Source organism: Myotis davidii, unplaced genomic scaffold (assembly GCF_000327345.1).
Source record: "Myotis davidii unplaced genomic scaffold, ASM32734v1 scaffold687, whole genome shotgun sequence".
NCBI classification, from domain to species: Eukaryota; Metazoa; Chordata; class Mammalia; order Chiroptera; family Vespertilionidae; genus Myotis; species Myotis davidii.
Genome location: NW_006298971.1, coordinates 704660 through 729419, shown reverse-complemented (window position 1 = coordinate 729419; position 24760 = coordinate 704660). Strand labels below are relative to the sequence as shown.

The following is a 24760-nucleotide window of genomic DNA, read 5'->3' as shown; positions in this document are numbered from 1 at the left end:
CGAGTGCTGGTTGGGCTGCTGCTCCGCCCCCAGAGTTAAGTAGACTATGTGCACTGGGAGCCCCAGCCCACACCAGAAGAGCCGAGTTCTCTCAACTGGAGACTTTGGCGCTTAAGTCCGGCTTCCAGCCCGCTGCAATGCCCGCAGATCCTCAGCCCCGAATCCCAGCCCCTGCCCTGGCCTTGGCTTTTACCTTGGCTATGTTGGCAGAACCAGCATCTGCAGGTAAGTGAGGGACCTGAGACCCCAACCCAGACTGGCAGGAGCTGTGGAGGGTTCCTTAGATAGAGAAACGGGATGGGCCCCAGAAGTGGCCTCCAGACTAGGAAACAAGGAGGCTGTGCTCCTGCCACCCCAGGGTGGGGTCTCTGGGAACTCCACCCGGGAGAGACGCTCTCCATCTCAGGGTTATATGGGCTCTGGTTTCCTGAGCTTGGCCCCAGAGAGGGATTGCCCAGGGCATGGCTCTATGTAGGTAGGATTCTTCTCCATACCCAGTGGAGCCCCTTCAACGCTGTCTGAGCTCCCTGAGCCCAGTAGGCTTTCTGTGACCACATGGTGCCCAAAGGACACCCAGTGATGAAAAGTACCCCAGCCTCAGCCACCCAAGCCAGGAATGGGGAGTGCTGAAAAGCAAGAAATGGGGAGGGAGTTACCCTGCCTCACCCTATGCTGGGGGGATGGGGCACAGGCACCTCAGCCTCCACTTCCTCAGCCTCCTCTGGTCTCCTCCAGCTGCCTCCCAGCTCAGTTCCTGCTCCTGCTCCCCTTGTCCAGAGATGCATTTTCTGTCTGGCTTCTTCATCGCCACCTTCCTCCTGTCCTCATCCCCCTCCTGTCTTTTTCTCTCTCCTCTCTCCTCACTGAGAAGTCTTGATTGGTGACAGACAGGACCACCCACTCTTCAGCCTCCTAGAGGCAGGGCTGGTGCCTCTCCATATCCTGTGCTCCAACAGGGGCTTGTCCCTCAGACAGCTCTGGGTAACCCCTGACACACCTCCCTGTCCCAGGCATTGGTGGCTGACCCCAGCAGAGACTGGATGACAGTTTGCCTTCTGAAGGGTGCTAGGATGTGTCCCCTCTCAGTCACAATGCCAGAAATCCCACCACTGCAGCATTCTTCCTTCAGTGAAAGCATAAGAATTGTGGCCTCAGAACCAATCAGTCATTATACCCATGTATGAGTCAGTGCTTCAGCCTACAACTTTTGGGACCATTCCCAAGAGCAAATTTGAGCAGAGGAAGGACCTGAGTCTCCCTTTCATGGGCGCAGACCACTAGAAGGGAAATGAGTCAGGGGAGAACCCCACACATACTGGGTGAGTCAGAGCCAGACCCCAGGCTTGCTACTCCCAGCGCCAGAGACTCCATCCTCCAAGGTCTCAGGGCCTGGGTGATAGGCAGGTCTCTAGAGAGATGGGATGTGGGCATCTGAGGTGACTGGGGAGGTTCACTCATGTAGCTCCACAGCCTCCAGCCAAGGGAAAGGTTCCAGCACCACCACTTCCTTAGCTTCAACTGAGAGCCTCTTTCAAAACCTCCTCAGCGTCAACAATGCGCAGGTACCATGCTGGGCAGTGAAGAGTGCACAGAAACTTATAAGCTGAACTTGGTTTCATTCAGGAGCTAGAAAAGCAGATTAGAACTCAAACAGCAATTCCTGTCATGTCTGCAAAGATCCTGATAAAGAAAAGAAACCCAGAGGCAGCTGGGGCCAAGCAGGGGATGATCTGTGAGCCAAGGCTTGGAGGGTGTGAAAGGTCACACTCCAGGAAGCGGGTCCATGAACAAAGGCCCTGAGGTGGTATGAGCAGAGGGATGTTGAGATAGAAAGGCCAGCAGCCTGGCTGAAAGACACATTTTGAGCAAGAGCTAGGAAAAGCAATTGCACTGGGGCCCAGAAACTTTAAATGGCAAAATGCAGCCCACTGCCTATGCCCTGCTGAGGAGCTAACAAAGGTTTTAGAGAGGAGATGACATGATGCCAATTGGGGCTTTATAACATTAAGCCAAACCCTGCCTTTAGGAAGGATTTGGAATTGGGTAGGGGTTGGGTGACCTGGTATCCTCTCCCCCTCCCAGGCAGAGTTCCTCTCCAAAAACCCATCTCTGTCACCACACCTAGTTAACTCCCTTTCCTGGTCTCTGCAGTAGGGACAGCCCCTGCCTGAGGAGGGTGTCACTCCTACCACCCCTAGACACCCCTGGCTCCAAAGGCCCTCAAGGTACAAGAGTGAGGCACATTGGGCATCTAGGTCATGGGGCCTGAGAGTTGAGCACCCTTGGAAACCATCTGGTCCAGCCTTCCAATTGTACAGACAGGGAAACTGAGGCCCCAGGGAGGAAGCAAAGTGCCCTAAGTCCCACGGAGAAGCCCAGCTGCCAGGGAAGAGCCTCCAGTCCCGCTCTGAGGGAGTAAGTGTGGTATCCAACTCCTTCAGAGCACTGTGGGAGGCCCTCAGCAGAGTAACAAACATTGGGGAAGAGTGGGTTTGAGCTGATGTGGAGATGACAGAATTGGAGGTCAGAGTGAACATAGAACGGGTGTAGCTGCCTTTGAAAGGTAGGTGAGGGGTTGAAGTGGAACTCAGGCAAGAGCACCTGGCAGGGAGGGCTCCTGTGTAAACTTGATGGGGGCTCTGAACTAATGGGTCTGTCTTAGAGAGCATGGGGGGACCAGGTGCAAGGAACTCAACCAGGGCAGACTCCCTGGATGGTCTGGGGGGAACAGTCTCTGAGCCATGCACATACTAGCCTGAGCCTCAGGGCAGGGCAGAGGCTAGGGCCTTCAGCCCAGCCCACCCAGACTCTAGAAAAACTGTTTCAGAACCAAGTATAACTGAGACCCCTTCCAATGTTTGCCTGCCTGCCTGGGCAGGATAAGAAGGGCCTTTCAGTACAGCCGCCTAGGGGGCCCAGAAGGGGGCCAGGCCAGGTGGACCAGGCCATTGGCGATGGCTAGGAGGAAGTGGGGCATGTGGAGAGTTCTCAGAGGAAGTGTATAGGCTCAGTCTGGGAACTGGGCATGCTGCCCAGGAGGGGGCAGGCAGGGGAGGGGGGAGTTGAAAATAACCCTGACTTACACACCCACTGGTGCACACAGATGTGGGCTCGCACATGAGTACAGACAACCCGGCACACAGCCAGCTGCCCTCACAGGCCTGGGTGGGTAGCTGCTGCCAGGAGCCCAGGATGGCTGCTGCCTCCCTATCTGGGAATACAAGCCCCATATTTCACAGACCTGGGCTGGGTGATGCCTGAGGGGGAAGGAGGTGAGGACAAGAACCAGGGGTGCTATGCTGAGCTGTGGCTCCTATTTGGTGCCAGGAGCAAATGAACAAACGGGTCTTTGGGTCCAGGACTTAAGCCTGCTCACTGCCTGGTTCCTCTGCTCCTCCACTGCCTGTCCCCCAGTTCCTGGTCCCATCCAGCTCCCCTTTTCCTTCCAACATGCCCTCTGCCCCAGCATATGTCTAGTTCTGTAGAGCCTTCTAGAGTTAGGACTCTTTCTCCAGGGGCAAATGTAGGTTGTGTTTCAAAAGTACTGTATTCATTGTTACTGAATGTGTAGGAGTCATCTTTTAATTAACTGAATTGGTATGAACAATTTTGTACTAGGATTTTCTCTGGGGTAGGAAATCCTAGTTCTTCCTGCTCCTCAAGAGAGTCCATAACTCCAAACAGGGGAGAGAATGGAGCTGTGTTATAATAGGGGTTCTACCTCCAGAGATACCCTGTGGGAAGGCTAATCATATTGCCATGAAGCCTCACAGCCCTGCAAGTCAAGGACATCCATGTTTTACAGATGAGGAAATGAGGCTCAAAGAACAGGAGGGACTGGCCTCAGGTCACTCTGTGCACACAGGCCATGGTGTTCTCACTCACCCCAACAACAGCTGGCTCTCCCATATAAAACCAGGTGGACAGCCACCACCAGGGCCCCCCAGCAGGGAAGAGAGACAGGTCATCAAGGGAGAGACGGCTCGCTGAGGCCCCCAGATCTCTGTTCCCATCCCCCTATGCCCCTCTAACACCCCACCTCTCCAAATCCTCTCCACTTTCTCATAGCATAAGCAAATCCTCTTCAAGAAAGCTCTGCACTCCTCCCCCAACAGCTGGAATGGCAAAGGAAATCACATTTGTCTCCGATGTAGGGGAGTGGCTCTGGGGCTGCCGACAAGATGGCTTGGTGGCGTGGCTCACCCATGTTCTGGACAGTGCTTATCCTGTTGACCATTCCTTCCTCCCACTCAACTCCTGCCCATGCCCTGCCCGCTTCCAGCCTTTGAAGGAGCTGGCTCTGCCAGGCCTTCTTCCACTGCTCATGCTAAACTGTTTCAGTGTGTGTCTCTCTCATGGCTTAACTGTCATGGTGGGTCAGCAAGACTGCCTCCCCTCCCAGACCTTACTGCAGAGACTGCTGATCCAGGCCAGACCCCCATGGTTCACAAGGAAACCAGAACCCAGAGAGGGGCAACTATTTTCTCAGAGTCACACAGCAAGTCCTTAGCTGAGCAGGGTCTGAGCCTCTCTGCTCTTTGCCCTTATACCCTGGTCTAGATGTGACTTTGCCCACAAGACCAGTAGCTCCCTGAGAGCAGACCTCCTATTTGCTTTTCTCAGGGGTCTCCACTTCTTGCTGAGCACAGGACTGGACCCACAAAGGGGCATAGAGACCACTGAGTCAACCAGGGGTTTCCAGACTGTGCCCAGGGTGCTCCAGGGCTTTACATCCCCATATCTAGAAATATAGGATACATGCCCCACCCTAATCCATGCATAGCAGTTTCATGGATTAAACATTTATAAATTGAGGTTTTATTTTTGATAAAGTATTCTGTGGCTTTAAAAAACTTGAAAACTAATAAATTGCTTTGAGTTAAAACATATTGAAAGCATAGGAGATTCAGACCAGACACAAGGAAGAATTTCCTGGCTTTCAGAGACTCCAAATCATGATGGTTACAAAGGACCCCTGGAAGTTGTCCTCCCCCAGGTGGACACAGTCTGGAGACCCAAAGGCAGGGAGCAGAACACAGTCCCAACTTCCTCCCAGCCAGGCCTGGGGGCCTGGCCTCTCATGCTCCAGCGTCCCATTCGTAACCCTCCTAGAGCCAAATGGGACATTCCTAAGCATCCAGGTAAGCAAGAGCCTCATGGTGCCACCTGCCTGTCCCCGCCTCAAATACCAGCCTCCACATTCAAAGTGATCCTGTGTCCCACAGCCTAACTGATGAACTAGGACAGCAGATAGTAACCCATAACCCCTAATACCCTTTCACCTTTGCCCAGCCGGTTCCCTACAACTGCTCTTCCCTTTTTGTCCCCATCCTTCAAGGCCCAGTTCCAACATCACCACCTCTGGGAGCCTTTCTAACCATTGATTGCTGAGGCCCACAGCCTGGTCTGCCCTCCTCTTGGCCCCCACCTTGCATCTCTAGGAGCTCACAAGCCTTTCTTCCCCTATCTTCATCTGGCCTCTGCCCCCAGGTCCATGACCTCCATCATTGTGACACCCAGTGGGAGCATGGGCACGCACACATACCATGTTGCTCAGCAGCCTGGCTTAGAGCCTAGCAAGGAGAGTGTCTAGCCCAGGGGTGGGCAAACTTTTTGACTCAAGGGCCACAATGGAAAGTGTGTTGTTTTTTTTTTTTTTTTTTTTTTTGTTTTTTTTTTTTTTTTTTTTTATTTTTATTCATTTCAAACGGGCTGGATCCAGCCTGTGGGCCGTAGTTTGCCCACGGCTGGTCTAGCCCCTGAGACAGAAGTCCTGGGGGAAGTCCCCAATTCAGGACACACAGCCCCAGTTCCACCACCAGAGCAAGGCCTCTGGCCTGAGACAGCCTGCTCTCTGGGGACATAGAGGGGGCTGGGAAGAGGAGACCAACTTCCGTTCCCACCTAAGAGCAACTCCTCCCCCACCCACATTTCAGGAGGGCCAACTATAAATATCAGTGGGCCCTGGATGCTGATTCCCACGACACCAACCCCTCCCTGCCCCCTTCCACATTGGCTGGGACCAGCCCCGCACTCCTGCAGCTTTAGGCCAGTCAGCAGGCAAACCTCAGGCACACACACACACACACACACACACACACACACACACACTTCCCACAGTGGTCAGGAAAGGAACAAATCACCCTTTTGGGTGCTTTGAACTCCCTTTCCACTCTCAGTTCTGACTCAGGCCCAACCTCTCCCCACTGTGAGTCCTTAGCTCTGGGAACCTCTACAGGCTGGGGGATGAAGGAGGCAGGAACATAATGGTAAAGAACATAGTATTAGAGAGTCTAGAATTTAATTACAGCCCTACCACTGGATGCATGACCTTGGGCAAGTGACTTGGCCTTTCTGAACCTCAGTTTTCTCCTCTCTAAAATGGATAAATAATTCCTACTTCTGTTCATCAAGGATGAAAGCCCTTTACCTAGAATAGGAATCTGCTCCTGAGATTGCTGTTACTCTATTTCCATCTCCTTCAGGAATGGGGGCAGCCCCAGCAAGATGGGGGACCCTGCTTAGGAATCTTTCAGAAAGGTCCCCAGGTTGGGTATTGGATTTGGGGGCCCTGTGAGAGGGTCTATGTGGGATAAAGTGACATAGAAAAGAAGAGGTAGGCTCCAAAGGGAGCTATCAGCCAGCCACTGACAGCCTGCCCAGGGGGAAGGGAGTCTGCACCTGACTGACCCTCTTGGCTGAGACCTACACACCCTTCCCACTGTGAGGAGAAGCAGGACAGCCCTTCCCAGCCCTGACCCAAATCCTAATAGTCCCTTAGATGGATATCACTGAGCCAGAGTTCAATATAATCAACGTGTGCTTAACAGATGACCAAATGACACTCAGACCTGCCCAAAAGCAGATGAGCTGGGACAAAGAGAGGACAGGCACCAGCACCTCCTACATGACAGGGAGCCTAACCGCCTTTCTCTTCATTTGCCCACCCCTCGGGGGCTTCTCCAGAGGTAGGAGCAAAAGTCCAGGGCCATGAGATGGTTCAACTGCCAGAGTTCCCATGGAGATATTACCACCCCTCATAAGTGGCAGTGGCTGCATAGTGAAAAGCAAAATGAAAACTGAGGAAGTAGGGGATCCTCTCTGCCCTGGGCTGCTTGGGGCCATTGGGATGTTGGTGATGAGTCCCTGTATGTGTGAAATCAGGGTTGGCAGAGGTGAGGGGAAGTGAGTTTCAGGAAATGAGCAGCTGAGAAGGTTGGGGGTGTCACTGGAGAGACACTCTGGATAATAAACTAGCCAGAGCCTGGGCCCCCAGCTTAAAATCCCACTGTGTGGGCATCCTCTGCCTTCACCCCCATAGGGGTAACTCTTCTCAACAGACCTTTGGGCAGATCCCAGCTAGCTCCCCGGATATGAGCTAATAGCTAATAAAATCCAGGCCCCAGCTGCTAGCTGAGACTCTACTTCTGGGCATCTGGTGCCCACATGCTTCCAGCCATCCATCTGGAGCCCAGCTGAGCCCCTCCAGGTGCAGGTACAGTTGTTCTCTTTATCCATGGGGGATACATTCCAAGACCCCGAGTGGATACCTGAAACCTCAGATAGTTCTGAGTCCTATATATACTATGTTCTCTCCTAAACAGGCACACCTAGTTTTATTGTGCTTCACAGATATTGCTTTTTTTTTTTTTTTTACAAATTGAATGTTTGTGGCAACCCTTTGTCAAACAAATCTATTGGTACCATTTTCATATTATGGATAGCATTTTTTAGCAATAAAGTATTTTTTAATTTTTATTAGAATATTGAAGAAGGAGGGAGGAGAGAGAGAGAGAGAGAGAGAGAGAGAGAGAGGGAGAGAGACACATCGATGTGAGAGAGATACATTGATCAGTTGCCTCCCACACACTCCCAGACTGGAGATTGAACCCAAAGCCTAGGTATATGCCCTGACCAGGAATTGAACCCATGACATTCAATTCATCAGACAACACTCCAACCAACTGAGTCACACTGGCCAGGGCAGCAATAAAGTATTTTTAATTAAGGTATGTACATTGGTCTTTTTAGACATAGTGCTATTGCACACTTAATAGACTACAGTATAGTGTAAACATAACCTTTATATGCACTGGGAAACCAAAAAAATTGTGTTCTTCACTTTATTGCAAAGTTCGCTTCATTCTTGTGGTATGGATTCAAACCCTCAATATCTCCAAGGTATGCTTATACATTTTCACTTAAAGGAAGCAATTCACGCCTTCTTTTTGGCATATCTAAATTACCAGCATCATGCCGAAACCGGTTTGGCTCAGTGGATAGAGCGTCAGCCTGCGGACTGAAAGGTCCTAGGTTTGATTCCAGGCAAGGGCATGTACCTGGGTTGCGGGCACATCCCCAGTGGGGAGTGTGCAGGAGGCAGCTAATCGATGTTTCCCTCTCATCGATGTTTCTAACTCTCTATCTCTCTCCCTCTCTGTAAAAAATCAATAAAATATATTTTTAAAAAAATAAAAAATAAATTACCAGCATCACAAGTCTTGAACTTTGGGGCCATTAGTAAAATAAGGATTACCTAAACAAAACAGCCGATCTGATCTGATCATTGAGCCAGCTACTAAGTGATAAAGAGGTGGGGAGCACATACAGTGTGGAGAGATGCTGGACAAAGTGATGATCCATCACACTATTCAGAATGGTACACAATTTGAAACTTATGAATTATTTCTGGAATTTCCATTTAATATTTTCAGACCATGGTTTACCATGAAACCACAGAAAGCAAAACCACAAATAAGGGGGTACTTCTGTACTCAGATGGGAGCCTGTCCCTTCAACTGTTGACAGCCCTGGGGAAGGGGAGAAGTTGTAGGGACCTGGGTGGCCTTAGTCAGACTTCTGTTCCACTCTGGGTCTCTGTGTAGGATCTTCATCCTTCAAGGTCAATTCTAAAATTCTGAGCTCAAGCCTCTTAAGAACAGGACAGGAGACTCTGCTTCTGTCCAGACAGAGCCAGATGCTTGTTCTGGGCCACATAACAAGGTAGGCTGGGCCTGGGACAAGACTGAGAGGCAGCCCAGCCTGCCAGAGCTCCCAAGCATTGGGAAACCGATTTTCTCTGTGGCACAAAGCCCTGGGGCTCTCCTGGAATGAGAGTAGCAGCTTCTCTCCATCCCCACTTCCCATCTTACACCCTCTGACTCCAGCCCCACCCTGCCAAAAATAAACTCAGACCACCCCGTCTTGTACCAGCCAGACCCACCCAGCCCCTCCAGAGGCAGCTGAGTCACCGCTTGGAGCTGCTTCTTTTTTTAACTGTCTGAGTCACCAGTGTGGCTAAGTCTCCATGACACATACCTCAGGCTGCAGCCCCCAAAGGTCCAAATGAGGGAGGAGTCAGAATAGAGGCTGGCAGCAGGTGTGAGTTCAGGCTAGGGCCTCCAGGCCTGAGGAACTCACCCCCTAGCAATCCAGAGCCCAGACCTGCCCCTAATGATCCTGGCATTACCCTGCCCCATCTGCCAGGACAGTCCTTCAGGGATTTTGGTGACAAAGCCCATCTGCATCGGCCCTGCTTCCACAGCATATTGCCAGGAACAGAGGGTCTCCAGGCCTTGGATGGAAAACAGCCTAAGGTCTGGTGAGCCCTGCAGGGTAGGAGTGAGCATGGCTTGGCTTTCTGAGCTGAAGGATACAGAGATGTTCAATTCCTGCCTTTCCTCACTGGATCCAACTCAGACTGTGACCACTCTGCCCAGAGCACCAGAAAGACTTTTTGTGGGACAGAAGCCCCCACTTCAAACCTTTCCTTGCTCTCTCTATGTCCCTTCCACAGAACCAACTGAGCTGCCGAACTTTCCCCATCCCTGTCTCTCTCTCTGCCTCTGTCAGCCCCATCTCTCTGGCCTTGTTCTGTTCTTCCTTTACCCAGTCATGGTGGCAGTCCAAAGTGCTCCCTCTGCAGCTGGCACCTCCACAGGTTCTTCTCTGCCTTCCCAGTAGACATGACACACCTCACCTCCACCCATTCCCAAGAGACTCTGGGCTCCAGGGACCAATTCAAAGAAAAAGTTTCCATCTCCCTCAACCAAGTCCCCTCCTTCCCCTGTCCAAAAACACAGCTATATCCTGTCCCAGGGAGTGTCAAGATCCCACAGGCACTTCCTTAGCAGCTGAGAAAGGGGGGGGGGGTAAGGAGGGGGTCTTGGAGGCCCCTTTCCTCCTCCCCGCCTTTTCCCCGCCTGTTTGGAGCCTGCACAGCCTCAAACCCCATCTATCTCCTGTCTGTGCTATGGACTCCAGCTATAAATAGGGACTCTGATTCTATTTTCTTTAAAAACAAGCACCAGACTCTGTTACCACAGGCCCAGAAAAGCACTCCCTGGCTGGGGGAGGGTGGGGACATTGTGTGCAGGCCCCTGCCTCTGGTCACTGGGGCCCTGAAAGACAGAGGGGGACTAGAAAGAAGCCTGGAGGTGAGACAGGTTGGGTAGAGCTGGTCAAGCCCCCAGGTGCCATCCTTGCCAGCAGTCCACTAGGGAATATGGCTGCCCCTCTAATCCTCCCGTCCTCCTTTCTTCCCATCTCCCTTCACCAAGCAGCCAGAACACTATCCATAGTGTTCATGGATAGAAGTGACAGTGACACAACTCCCCAAGCCATAGTGGAGTGTCTTTGCTCCCCCAATGCAGAGGAGCTTTGGGCTGTGGGGAAGGATGAGGAGAACTTTTATGAAGAAGCATGAGGGCATTTCACAGGCAGAGAAGAAGAGCTCACCATGTAGAAGGCCTTGAGCAGAGGCTGGGAGTAAGAACCTGACAGGTATGAATGGAAAACAGCCCAAGGTCTGGTAAGGGTGGCACGTGGGGTGTTCAAGGGAGGTGCACAGGAAAGCCTGTGGATCAGGGGCAAGGTCACCCAGCACCCCACATCAGTGCTGCACTAGGGGGTTGAGGTTTGATCATGGGGCAATGGGAAGCCATCAAAGTCTTCCAGGCAAAGAAGGATGATGGAGTGACTTTCATTTTAGGTTAACTGTGGCTGCTATTAGCAAAACAAGGCAGAAAATTTATTAAGCCAGGCAATTGATGGTGGCCATCTGCTTTGCAGGATAGCACAGAGGAGCAAGAGGGGGGGTGAATTTGAAGGAGAATTTAAGGGTAGGATGGGTGTCCATTAGGAGGGAGGAGAATGTCTGAAACAACTTTTAGATTTCTGCCTAGCAGTGGGTGGGTGGTGGGACCTTCACTGGATGGGGAGCAGAGATGACACTGACTCTGGCTTGAGATGGGTGGGCTTGGGGGTTCCTAGGGTTGTTTCTGGTGTAGATGTCTAGAGGTCATTGGCAGTGCCAGAGACAGAGTTTGGGTACCATAGCAAAGAGGTGGTGCCTGAGGCCAGGAAAGAGAGATGGATTAGAGAATGTGGTTTATGGGCACAGCTTGAAGGTACTGATAGGCTAGAGGGGTTACAAAATTAGTGAGCATGCTAGGTAGGGACCTATGCCAAGAGGATTCAGGCCTCTCGTGGGGGGACTCAGTTTGGGGATCTCTGGGGTACCTGGTTGGCACAGAGGCCACTAGCAAGGACACTTAGGTTACCTGGTCCACCCTCGTGGGTCACACCCTCCTGGCAGCACACCACCAGTATGGGAGCTTGCTGTTCTGCCTATCTGCTGTCAGCTCTGCCAATAGAAAATCCCTCATATGGGCCAAATGCTTCCTCATTTAATCTTTGTATTCCCTTGGTGCTGATACTTCCTCTGTCAGTACATGTGTCTAGTCCTCCTGGATGATAGATGCCCTAGGCACAGGACACAGGCTCTGGGCCCTGTTCTCAAGAATTTCCAGTCTTGTCAGGCCTGTCATCCCTTAGGCCAGAGGTGAATTCTGCTGTATCCACTGTAGTGACCACACCTCTCCACCAGCAGTTGCTCTTGGGCTGGGCTAGGCTGATCTGGCCAGGGCTTAGGTATATGTGTCAGTCTCCACACCTAAGTCCCTTTTCACAGATGGGAAAACTGAGGCCAGAGAGGGTATGGCAGCATGTGGCTCTGAGTATAGGGTGTGTGGGGGTTCCTGACCCAAGCCTCTGCTTCTCCCAGGTCTCCTGGACATGGAACCTCTGTCTGTGGGGTCATCCTACCTCCCTTCCCTATATTTCAGATGAGAGGACTAAGGCAAAGATAGTGGTGTCTTCTCTAAGGCACATACCCTATTGAGCACAAGTTGGGTCAAATTGGTCCAGACCTCTGTCTGGCTTCCACTGTTCCTCCATCCCAGCTAACACTCACTGTCTCCAAGCCCGTCTGCCAGGCTCAGAAAAGCCCTGAGGCACCTCTCCAACAGCCTTCCCTCAGTGATTTCTCATCCCAGAGCAGAAAGGATTCTGACAGAAGGGATGGCCCCTCAGCCTCCTGAAGGCAGGCTTCTCACCCTGGGTGGAAACCACACCTCCTACCTCTCCAGCCTCTTCCATGACCTCTAAGACCTCTATGGGCTGGTGGATCAGAGAGGGACCTTCTTCAGTGCTGACTCACTTATCACTATTTTCTGGAACATGTCATCCTCAGCCAGCCCTGAAGACCCAAAGCCAGACCCCAGCCAGCCATGCTGGGAGAGGCCAGCTGCCAAACCATGCTCTCCCCTTCCCTCACTCCCTCCCCCCTCTACCACCCCCAACCCTGAAAGAGGGAGTCTTAAGGACAGGAAGGGAAAAAGTGTGTCTTCCCCAGGCAGGGGGCCAGTTCTCACACTCAGGCAGATGCTACACTTCTAAGTCACACATAGCAATCAACACCCCCTTCTATGTGCATACCCCACCCTGACACCTCCAGTACCAGGCTCAGGAAGCACACCAGCAAGGTCTTGAATCCCATTCCACGGCTGCTCTTTATGCCCTAGCACAGGTAACTATCTTCCTTGCCTCAGTTTTCACACTTGTAAAATGAGAGCAATCTCACAGGGACCCAGCTGGGGGTGAGGGCTGGGCAGGCCAGATGCCAGACAAGCTCCTTCACTCTTTCTTCTCTCCAGAGCCCCTACCTCAGCCTGGTCAACTGAGATGAGGGACCCATATTCCCTCCAGGGCCAGGAAAGCTAGGGGAAAGGGAATATGGATGAGGGCCTAGAAATCCTCCCTTTATAAGGAGGAAAATCACAGGACAAGAAAAGGCCTTTCTGAATTGCTTCAAGCCACAGAAGCCCCACCCCTTCATGCTCTGGCTTGGAGAACAGCAGGCTTCCACAAAGACTCCACTGAGGGCCCTGCTTCCTCCTGCCCCAGCCTTCCAGCCTGGGTGGACTCTGGGCTGCTTCTTCCAGCAAAACCTTTCATTTTCTCTCCCACTTCCTCTGTGTCCCACATGGCCCCAGGGTATGAGCACATGGCTGGGAGCCCAGGGCACCAACTCTGCCTGATCAGTGTCTGTGGACCAATCTCTGTATCTTACCCCACTAGTCCCCTGCTTCCTCCCCAGAGGCACTCACCTTCCAGAGGGGTTCCTAAATTGGACATGTTCCTCAGTGTATGGCCCTTGGTATGGGTGGCCTCCAGGTGCTTGGTTAGAAGACCAGTAGCTGAGGCCAGTGACCAGGGTCAGGGGTCATCCAATAACTGAGGAAGCCCCATTGTCCTGCCCTGTACTCCTTGGCAACCAAACACAAGGTCAAGTACCCTGAGAGTGAGTCTTGTGGTCAAGCATTCTCCAAGTGAGGAGGAATGGGGACCACAGCTGAGGTCTCTGTAGTGTTGAGATGAAAAGATAGGGGTTTGCCCACAAGTACAGGAGCCTCTCCAACAGCCTGCTCTCAGTGATTCCCACACTCTGTATACTGGGACAATCTGTTGTCTCCTGAGAGGAACAGGAATGGCCGCTGTTTTAAGTTCCCCATGACTTTGAACTAATCTACTGTTGTTCCTATGGCCGTGCCTTGAGGGTGCTTGAATGGCCCTGGGTTATGGACTCCATCTGGAACCAAGGACACAGGTAGTAAGCACTGAGGGTGCCAGGTGCATGAGCATCTTCCAGGCAGCCAGCCCTGGCAGGTCCAGTATTCAGAGACAGGCTGGGCCCACCACACCAAATCCTCTCTTGTTCTGCACTCACTTCCACCGCTACCCACTGTGCAAGGGTTAGGGTCTGCGCTGCTCCATGGAACTGAGTTCTCATACCAGTCCATTTTCTCTCCCAGCTCTGCAATGGGAGGGAGCAGCATAGGGAATATCAGCCTCATCAGGTTCTAAATCAGAGGGAACTTTCCTACCCCAGCCTCGTTAGAGGTTCCCTGGCTTGGGCAGCAGAATACTGGGGATCTGGCTTGAGGTGACCTCAGGGAGGGCCCAGGTACAGGGGAAGGACACCTGTCCCATCCCTGCTCTCACATAGGGCCATTCACAAACACACCCATGAAGACAAAGGACCCTTCACCCTTGCTTTGGCACTCCCAGAATACCCCACTCTTCAGACTCCCCAGGGGGAATCTCCCAGCCTCAGCCCCTCCCTACCCTGAATCTGGAACCAGGATTTGTCACCCATAGTGGAAGAGTACAGCTTCACCTAGAGCAGGCTCTGTCTCCAACTGGCTTGCGGGTTGTCCCCTCCTCATCCTCCTTGCTCCTGTCCACAGCAGCAGGCTCACTGCCGATATCCTGCCTTCTCCAACTCTCTTGGGTTTTTCCTTCCCCATCTCCCTCAGGCCTCAGTCTGGATCCCTGAGTTCAGTCTTTGTGGAGGAAGGGTCTTTATTTTCCATTCTCAGGTGTGGTTTTGTTTTGTTTTCATTGTTAATCCTCACTTGAGGATATTTTTCCATTGACTTTTAGAGAGTGGAAAGGGGGAGAAAGAGAGAGACACATCATCTGGTTGCCTCCCACATGCAAGGCTGGGATCGAGCCTGCAACCGAGGTATGAGTCCTTGACCAGAATCGAACCCTTCAAGTCCTCAGGACAATGCTCTATCCACTGAGCCAAACTTGCTAGGGCCCATTCTCAGTTTTAATATCTTTCTCAGGCTTTCTGTCTTTCCTAGGTTGGTTCTCCCTCTACATCCCTATCATTTCAGTAGTGTGTTTGTAGATGAATGAATATGGTTCTGCCTTCTCTCACCATCCATCTCTCAGCTCCTGCTCTGTCTCTGTACCAATAAGTCCTTCCTCAACAACACATGTCCAGGTCTCCCACCACCCACATTTGACTGTGTGCCTAGGCACTCCCCACTGGCCATCCTGCCCAGCAGCTCTCAGCTCCCAAACTTTCTCCCTTATAAAGTCAGACAGCAGCAAACACCCAGGAATGCTGCTGCTGCCCATGACGCATGCTGGCTGTGGGGCTGCCTGGCTGCCCCCAAGCGACCAGGAATGTGGCAGGAGCAGGCACAAGGAATCAATTGCCAGTGAGGCGTGAGGTGGGGGTGGGGGTGCCCAGACAGGTGGCAGGGACAGCACTGCAGGCTTGCTGCTTTTCTCTGTCAAATTGCTTTTCCTCTGGGGCCTCGGGTGTTCAAAGAAATGGAAGCCAAGTCTCCCTACTGCAGGCAGGGCTACAGAGAATTTTGTGGTCCCCACAACCCAGGAAGTGGGAACCAGGCTGAGAAGGCAAGAGGCCCCAGGCCAGACTCTTTAGACTGTTCTGGAGCAAGGGTGATGTTCCCAGATACAACCAGGATGGGGCAAAGGGAAGAGGGGAGGCAAAGGCTAAGACAGGGAGAGATGAGGGAAAACAGAGGCAGAAACAGGCAGCAGGGTGGCTGAAGAGCCAGGACAGAGATAAGGAGAGATGGGACAGACAGAGGGAGAGACAGTCTGGCTAGCCTATTCCTAAGGACTGAGAAAGAGCAGGGTCGGCAGCAGCCCACACCCCCCCATCCTCATCCCCGACTGGAAAGGTACCATACTTGAAACCTGTCCCTAGCCTGGGAAGTGGTCGACAACCTAATGTGCACACACTCTGCCCCTTGTCACAAGAGCCTATTGACAGGCAGACACTTGGGCATCACCATGGAAGTAAACCTCAGGTTTAGGATCCTCCCCGCCACTCCCTGCAGAGCAGGAGCCAGGTTCTCATTCATAAATGTCCCAGGGGTGCCCCCAGGGAGCCAAAAGATGCCCACATAACCTGTGCCCTGCTAGAGGGTGGCTTGCTAGGGTCCCTTCGCGTAGGCATCATCTCCCCGTGTGAGAAGGGGCTTGGTAGGGAAGGACACAAGCTCTTTCTGTGCTCCCAGCCCTTGTCTCAGGAAGAGGAATGGAGCTGCCCAGCCCTGGGAACAGACAGCAGTGCCCTGTTCATGGGCAGGAAGGGTGGGATGTTATGGGCCTTCTCCACCTTCAGTAAACCTCTTAGAATCTAAGACTTAGATGGATGGGCGCCAAGGAGGAGGGGCAGAAAGGCTCCAGGAACACAGGGCCCCTTTCACAGAGCCAGGCTCAGCCAAGTCATTGTGGGTGGGCACTGAGGGGCAAGACAGGCCTAGGCACAATCACTGTTCTGTCCTGGCAGCTCCCAGCACACACACACACACACACACACACACACACACACACACACACGCACATGCACAAATACGCAGCCTTATGCAAATCCAAAACATACCCCCAGCAGCCACCCACACACATGCAAATACACATCTGTATTACTCTGGACACTCACCTATCTTCCTTCTTCTAGGCAGAGAAACTCATACATATGGGATTCTTCTTGCTCCTTCACTTATCCCCCTGACCCTGTGGAGCATCCTGCTTCCACCATTCTGAAAGCTTGGCACCACTCCGGCAGCCCACAGCATGAACCCTCTGCACACCCATATTAGAGAGCAAACCTCTGGAGCGGGGAGGGACCTCCAGGAATAATTCCAACAGACAGGAGGAGGAAGGATTGGAAGGAGTGCTCATTTTACAAAATGGTGACCAGGAGGCCTTCTGTACACTGCACACTGGGAATCAAGCCTCTAACCCTAGCATGGGTCCTTCTCCAGCTGCTGCAGGCCCGAGCTGGTATTTTGATGAATCATGGGTCTTCTTGACCCAAGAGAATCAAGGGGAGGTCTCCAGACATTTCTAATTCCTCCTCTCCTCCCGGATCACCCAAATCCCCAGCAGCCACTAAGCCCAATTTAGTCATGTTACCTTTCCTTCTACTCTCCTCTGTCTTCAACATTCTGGAGCCTATATATTCCTGCTTGTCTCTCACTTGTCCTTGTCCTTGCTTCCCATTCCCCTCCCTCTCTGCTCCTCTACGCCACCTTTATCTCCCCCAGGAAGCCCTTGGGGATTGACTTCTAGCTCATTACTTCTTTATCCTGTACCACCTATTCATTCAAATTCCCTCTCCAACTGCCCCCTCCCCAGGACAGAGATTCTAGGTTCTTGCATCTGCAGCCATCTGAGACAGTAAGGGGCAGAAGAAGAACAGAAAGTAGAGGCAGTGAGGTCGGGGTGGGGGGGTGGGGGGGGACTGTCAGAGTTTCCAAAACCCTGGCCAGCAAGGCCTCAGAAGCCTCTGTTGGGTGGAGGGGCTGCCTGGCCTGTGAACTCCCAGCATAGCACAAGGCTGCTGTGTGAGCCTTTCCCTGCCTGGCCCCACTGGAAACAGCAGGGTCCAGCCCCTCAATGAGCCCATTCAGACTCCAGCCCTCTGGAAAGTACCTCTACTAGTACATCCTGCTGCCCTCCCACTTGGGCCTGGAGAACCAGGCCAAACTGGCTGCTGGGAGGGCACTGGAGGCAGGTTGGTTAGAGCCAGCCATCTATTTCAATTCCTGATTAATCCAGAGCCCTGACCTTGATTATGCCCCAGCAGATTTATTTCTTTTAATATATTTTCATTGATTTCAGAAAGGAAAGGAGAGGGAGAGTGAAATGGAAACATCAATGATGAGAGAGAATCATTAATCAGCTGCCTCCTACATGCCCCACACTGGGGATTGAGCCCACAATCCTAGTATGTGCCCTGATCAGGAATCAAACCATGACCTCCTGGCCAATGCTCAACCATTGAGCCACACTAGCCAGGCCCCAACAGATTTATATCCACCTTTAGCAAAAAGGAGTACGGATGGGTGTTTTGGTTCATTCCCACACAGGGGAGAGAACTGGGCCCTCTCTCTGTGGGTGGTAGGCAGGTAAATGTTCAGCAACAGGTTCTCTGGGAGAGAGTGAGCCTTGATTTGTGGTTTTGGCCTCTTTACATCATGGTATAAATATTCTCACCAGGCAACATCACCTGGCTAACAATATCCCTAAAAATTTACAACAAGCTATTGCCAGGGGCTATGAGCGCTGGCCCACCACCATGGAGGCCCTGTTCTGCAGGTCCACGTACCCCAACCTCTGCAACTGTGTGTGCACTCAGTGTAGTGTGCTGCATTTTGTTATTAAGAATCAATGTCCTTGCAGGTAAGTTACCCACAGGTCCCCTGACCTGTCCCTTACCAGCACCAAGGTCTGTTGGCCTTGCTGGGCTTACTGGGCCACCTTCTCTGGTGGTTTTGAAGTTCTTATTTGACTCCTTTACCTACCCAATCAAAGGCTCCTGTGTTTCCAGCAAGTGCCAGCAAAGGAGATGACTATAAGGGTTGTAAGCTCAGCCCAAGTGGAAGAGTGTTATCCTTGGACCTCCCTCACATAGTGCTGGCTGCCCGTAGGGCATACATGCCTCCGACTCCTCCAGTGGCTATTTTTTCAGGCACACATCAGCTGGTTCAGGTTGGCCAGGGACTAGTAGGTATATAGCCAATGCTAGACCATCCCTATCAAGCCATCAGCCTTTATTTACTCACATGGGGTTTAAGGGAAGCCTAACAGGGATGAATCATCTTTTTAAACCATTACTGTCTGCCTCTCCCAGCCTTGGACATCTGCGGGACAGACTCAAAGTTATTTTTGGCCCTAATCTCCACAAAGGAATAGACCAGAAATTGTAGCAGCAAGTTGGAGGGCAAGAGAGGCTAATTTGAGGAAACTGCCTGGAAGGAGGTGGCAACTTAAAAAGAGGAGGTGCCCCAGCATGGGACAAAAAGGACCCTGGACAGTGACCACTAACCCTATGAAGCCGCTGCTGCTTTGGGAGGCCCACTGGCCTGCCCAGCAGACCCTCAGCTCCTCCCAAGCCTTGTCTTCAGCCTCAGACCCTGCCTTAGAGAACTCAGCTGTTGTCATCCCTGGCTTGCAAACAATGGGACCGGATCTGACTGCTCACCAGGGACCAGTAATAGCTCTACCGCAGGATGCAACATGGGGTGATGCAGGAAGTTTTGGCCCATTTGGGGTCTAGCACTGCACATGGCCTCCATCTGGCCTTAGAACTTTTGCTTCTCTATGGACTCAGACCAAACAAGCTGCCTCTGCCCACCCCCAAAAGCAGCTGGGAGCATGGCCCAAGAGAAAAGCAAAGATGGGTGAGCTGCCTGACAGCAACACCACCAGGCCCCAGCCAACCCACGGAGGTGGGGCATAGCATGCAAAGTGGCCAAAGTGTAAGGGTACTTAGGAGAAGAAATTTGAACAGGGATCAGTTGAGGGTAAAAGTGATTCTTCTGGAACTCCAGTCCTGGGATTTGTGATCACACCAGTGATGGTTTTCCTTTGGGCCAAGGAGGGGCCAGACCCAGATTCTGCTGGGGCTGAGGGGAAGAGAGCCATTGCTAGTAGAGGACCCTGGCCCCAGGAACCTCTGAAGAGGAGACCTGAGTTGCTTGAAATTGCTGTATTGGGCCTTCTTCAGAGGCAAAATCTAGGCTGGGTACCTTCTGGGGCCAGGACCAAGCAGGTGCTGGGATCTGGCTGAGGCCCATGGGACAGCCATGTGGAAGACCATGAGGGTGCACCAGCATGAAACTGTTCCCTACAGCACACATATTCACTCTGTAGCACCTGTCCTCCTCCAGGCAAGGGTCTGAGACTTGACTAAAACTCCCTCTCTCACACAGCCTCCTTCTTCGGTGAGAACCACCTGGAGGTGTTAGTGGCCACAGTTCTGACCAACATAGACCTACAGCTACAGTTCTCCACATCCCAGCGTGAAGCTCTGCTTCTTCTGGCAGCAGGCCCAGCTGACCACCTCCTCCTGCAGCTCAATTCTGGACGCCTGCAGGTCAGTGACATCTGCCTGATGAACTCTAGCTTTCAATGGCCCCTAACCAGCTATGTGACCTTGTGCAAGTCATTTTCACCTTGGGGTCTCAAGTTCTCCACTGTGAGATGGACAACTGAATCCCAGAAGGTGTGAGTCTGTCATGAACTTGCTCTGCCCTCCTGTTCTCCAACCTCACTTCTTACCACAACTCTAGCTGGCCTTTAGATGCTGACTACTCCAATGGCTTTCAGTTCCCCGGTTATCTATGGTCTCTTGCTGCCAGGTGTTTTCTCACTCCACTCCTGTGCCTCATGCCTGTCTCACCAACTCCCTGCACCTAACACTAGTCTCTCCTTGAAGTCTCAGCATGGACATTTCTCCCTCCCCCTAACCCCCACCCCACCCAGTGATCACCTGGGCTCTGCATAGCAACAATCATGTCTGTAGATGATGGTAACAACAGTACTGCCACAGCTTCCTCTTTTTTCCATTTAATCCTTCAAGTCACTACAAGCTATATTAGCAAGGATTCCTCTGGCTCTCTCTTGAGGCTTCTCCCTAACCATGAAGAGTTTGAGAACCCAAGGTCTTAGTCCAAATGAGAGTCAGCTGATTCCAGGCCACACTGAGGAGAGGACTATGGCCTGATCACCCATCAATCCATCTGCTGCTGCCATTGCTTCTCACTGCCATAAGATATCACTGTTAAACCTGGCCTGGTTATAGCCTGGTCCTGATACCCTTCCTCTCTTCCAGATGCAATAAATCCACACCCCTACAGAGTGCTCCCTACTTGGACTACCAAGGTCACATTAATAGTGCTCTGCTCTTTCAGTTCCCCTATTCTGCCAAGACCTGTTCTGCCTTCTGGTTGTGGGAGCACTGCACCAGAGTCAGTTCTGGTGTCAATGTCCTGCAGTCAAAACCATGTCCCTCTTCTCTCCCTAGGATCTCCCTTCACTTTAGGTCATGGAGCTTTTCTTACTAAACCTTCACAATGCAGAACCTCTGATTGGGCTCCCCATTCCTGAATAGTGAGCCTGGCTGCTTTGGTAACCCTCCATGTTTGCCCCACTCAGGGCCCTCAGCAGGGGGTTCCCAGGTGCCCATGATGAAATCTTTTATATTCCAAAGTAATTTTTCTAGCATCTCCCAGCCAAGGAAAGAGGGAACAAATTTTTCTTAACCCAGATTGAATGTCTAGGAGAGCATCCTCTAGATATCAGTTATTTGTGGATAGGGACCACATCTGACTCATATCAGAGACCAGAGGCTATCCAGGCCTCATAGGTATCACTCTGGTGAGTGTTTAGAAAATAAGAGATGACAGAAAGGAGAGAGAGTGGCATGAGAAGATCTTGTCCTAGGCCCTAGGAACCAACTATGCTTTTCCAGCAAAACTGGTAGATTCACAGGGCTGCCTCCCCTACTCCCCATCTCTCCTCAGGTCAGACTTGTCCTAGGCCGGGAGGAACTGAGGCTGCAGACCCCACCGGAGATGCTGCTGAGTGACTCCGTCCTCCACACAGTGGGGCTAATGATATCAGATGGCTGGGCCTGGATGTCAGTAGATGGGCTCCTCAACACTTCCACCCCAGTCGCAGGGGGGCCTCTGCAGGTCCCCTATGGGCTCTTTGTGGGGGGCACTGGAAGCCTGGGCCTGCCCTACTTGAGGGGAACCAGCCGACCTCTGAGGGGTTGCCTCCATGCAGCCACCCTCAATGGCCACAGCCTCCTTCAGCCACTAACCCCAGATGTGCATGAGGGCTGTGCTGAAGAGTTTTCTGCTGGTGATGATGTGGCCCTGGGCTTCTCTGGGCCCCACTCACTGGCAGCCTTCCCTCCTTGGAGCACTCGGAATGAAGGCACCCTAGAGTTTACACTCATCACAAGGAGCCAGCAGGCACCCCTGGCCTTCCAGGCAGGCGGTCAGCGTGGGGACTTCATCTACTTGGATATATTTGAGGGCCACCTGCGAGCTGTGGTCGAGAAAGGCAAGGGCACTGTATTGCTCCACAACAGTGTGCCTGTGGCCGATGGACAGCCCCACGAGGTCAGTGTCCACATGGATGCTCACCAGCTGGAAATCTCCGTGGACCAGTACCCAACACGTACTTCCAACCGTGGGGTCCTCAGCTACCTGGAGCCACGTGGTAGTCTTCTCCTAGGGGGGCTAGATGCAGAGGCCTCTCACCACCTCCAGGAACACCGCCTGGGTCTGGCCGCGGGGGCTGTCAGTGTCTCCCTACTGGGCTGCATGGAGGACCTTAGCATCAACGGCCAGAGGTGGGGGCTCCAGGAGGCTTGGCTGACTCGAAACATGGTGGCCGGCTGCAAGCTTGAGGAAGATGAATACGAAGAGGATGCTTATGGCCCCTACGAAGTTTTCTCCACCCTGGCACCTGAAGTTTGGCCAGCCATGGAGCTGCCTGAGCCCTGTGTGCCTGAATCTGGGCTGCCTCCTATCTTTGACAATTTCACCCAACTGCTGACCATCAGCCCCTTGGTAGTGGCCGAGGGTGGCACAGCCTGGCTTGAATGGCGGCATGTGCAACCCACCCTGGACCTGAGAGAGGCTGAACTGCGCAAATCCCAGGTGCTGTTCAGTGTGAGCCGCGGGCCACGCCACGGCAAGCTAGAGCTGGACATTCCAGGTGCGCGGACTCGGCAAATGTTCACTCTCTTAGATGTGGTGAACCGCAAGGCCCGCTTTGTCCACAATGGCTCTGAGGACACCTCCGACCAGCTGGTGCTGGAGGTATCAGTGACAGCTCAGGGGCCCGTGCCCTCCTGCCTTCGGAGGGGCCAAACTTACATTCTGCCCATCCAGATAAACCCTGTCAATGACCCGCCCCGTGTCATCTTCCCACATGGCAGCCTTATGGTGATCCTGGAACACACACAGAAGCCACTGGGGCCCGAGGTTTTCCAGGCCTATGACCCAGACTCCCCCTGCAAGGACCTTACCTTCCAGCTCCTGGCTAGTGGCCCCGTGGAACGCCGAGACAAACCCGGGGAGCCAGCAACCGAGTTCTCCTGCCGGGAGCTGGAGGCAGGCAGCCTTGTCTATGTCCACAGTGGCGGGCCTGCCCAGGACCTCATCTTCCGGGTCAGCGATGGACTGCAGGCCAGCTCCCTGGCCACATTGAAGGTGGTGGCTATCCGGCCAGCCATTCAGATCCGCCACAACACAGGGCTGTGCCTGGCCCAGGGCTCTGCTGCACTGGTCTTGCCCACCAACTTGTCAGTGGAGACAAATGCTGTAGGGCAGGATGTGAGTGTGCTATTCCGAGTCACTGGAGCCCTGCAGTTCGGGGAGCTACAGAAGCAGGGATCAGGCGGGGCAGAGGGTGCAGAATGGTGGGCCACACAGACCTTTCACCAGCGGGATGTGGAACAGGGCCGCGTGAGGTACCTAAGCACTGACCCACAGCACCATGCTGAGGACATGGTAGAGAAACTGACCCTGGAGGTGCAGGTGGGTCAGGAGACCCTAAGCAATCTGTCCTTCCCTGTGACAGTCCAGAGAGCCACCATGTGGCTGCTGCGGCTGGAGCCACTGCACACTCAGAACACCCGGCAGGAGGCCCTTACCACAGCCCACTTGGAGGCCACCATAGAGGAGGCAGGCCTGAGCCCCACCACTTTTCACTATGAAGTGGTTCAGGCCCCCAGGAAAGGAAATCTGCGACTCCAGGGCATGCGGCTATCAGAAGGTCAGGGTTTCACCCAAGATGACCTGCAAGCTGGTAGGGTGACCTATGGGGCCACAGCACGTGCCTCAGAGGTGGTCGAGGATGTCTTCCATTTCCGTGTCACAGCTCCGCCACACTTCTCCCCTCTCTACACCTTCCCCATCCATATTGGTGGTGACCCAGATGCTCCTGTCCTCACCAATGTTCTCCTCTCAGTCCCTGAAGGTGGTGAGGCTATCCTCTCCGCTGACCACCTCTTCATCAAGAATCTCAACAGTGCCAACTATCTCTATGAGGTCATGGAGTGGCCCCGCCATGGGAGGTTGGCATGGCAAGGGACACAAGACAAGACCATCATGGTGACATCCTTTACTAATGAAGACTTACTGCATGGCCGGCTGGTGTACCAGCATGATGACTCTGAGACCACAGAAGATGACATTCCATTTGTAGCTACCCGCCAGGGGGAGGGCAGCGGTGGCATGGCCTGGGAGGAGGTACGTGGTGTCTTCCGAGTGGCCATCCAGCCCGTGAATGACCACGCCCCCATGCAGACCATCAGCCGCATCTTCCATGTAGCCCGGGGTGGGCAGCGACTACTCACTACAGATGACGTGGCCTTTAGCGATGCCGACTCTGGCTTTACTGATGCCCAACTGGTGCTGACCCGCAAGGACCTCCTCTTTGGCAGTATTGTGGCTGTGGATGACCCCATGCGGCCCATCTACCGCTTTACTCAGGAGGACCTCAGGAAGAAGCGAGTACTATTCGTGCACTCCGGGGCTGACCGTGGCTGGATCCAGCTACAGGTGTCTGATGGGCAGCACCAGGCCACCACACTGCTTGAAGTGCAGGCTTCAGAGCCCTACCTCCGTGTGGCCAATGACTCTAGCCTCGTGGTCCCTCAAGGAGGCCAGGGCACCATTGACACAGCTGTACTCCACCTCGACACCAACCTAGACATCCGCAGTGGGGATGAGGTTCACTATCATGTCACAGCTGGCCCACACTGGGGGCAGCTGCTCCTGGCAGG

General features: G+C 53.1%; 1 protein-coding gene across 1 annotated transcript in view; it reads left to right on the top strand.

The window, feature by feature from the left end:
- The first annotated feature begins 82 nt into the window (after positions 1-82).
- CSPG4 (chondroitin sulfate proteoglycan 4) overlaps positions 83-24760 on the top strand; it is a 36827-nt gene continuing 12149 nt past the window's right edge. Inside the window, exons 1-3 of the mRNA XM_006774587.2 lie at positions 83-225; positions 19887-20050; positions 21480-24755. Of these exons, the coding sequence (XP_006774650.1) occupies positions 138-225; positions 19887-20050; positions 21480-24755 (3528 nt within the window). The 5' untranslated portion in view covers positions 83-137. The remainder of the gene's footprint in view (positions 226-19886; positions 20051-21479; positions 24756-24760) is intronic.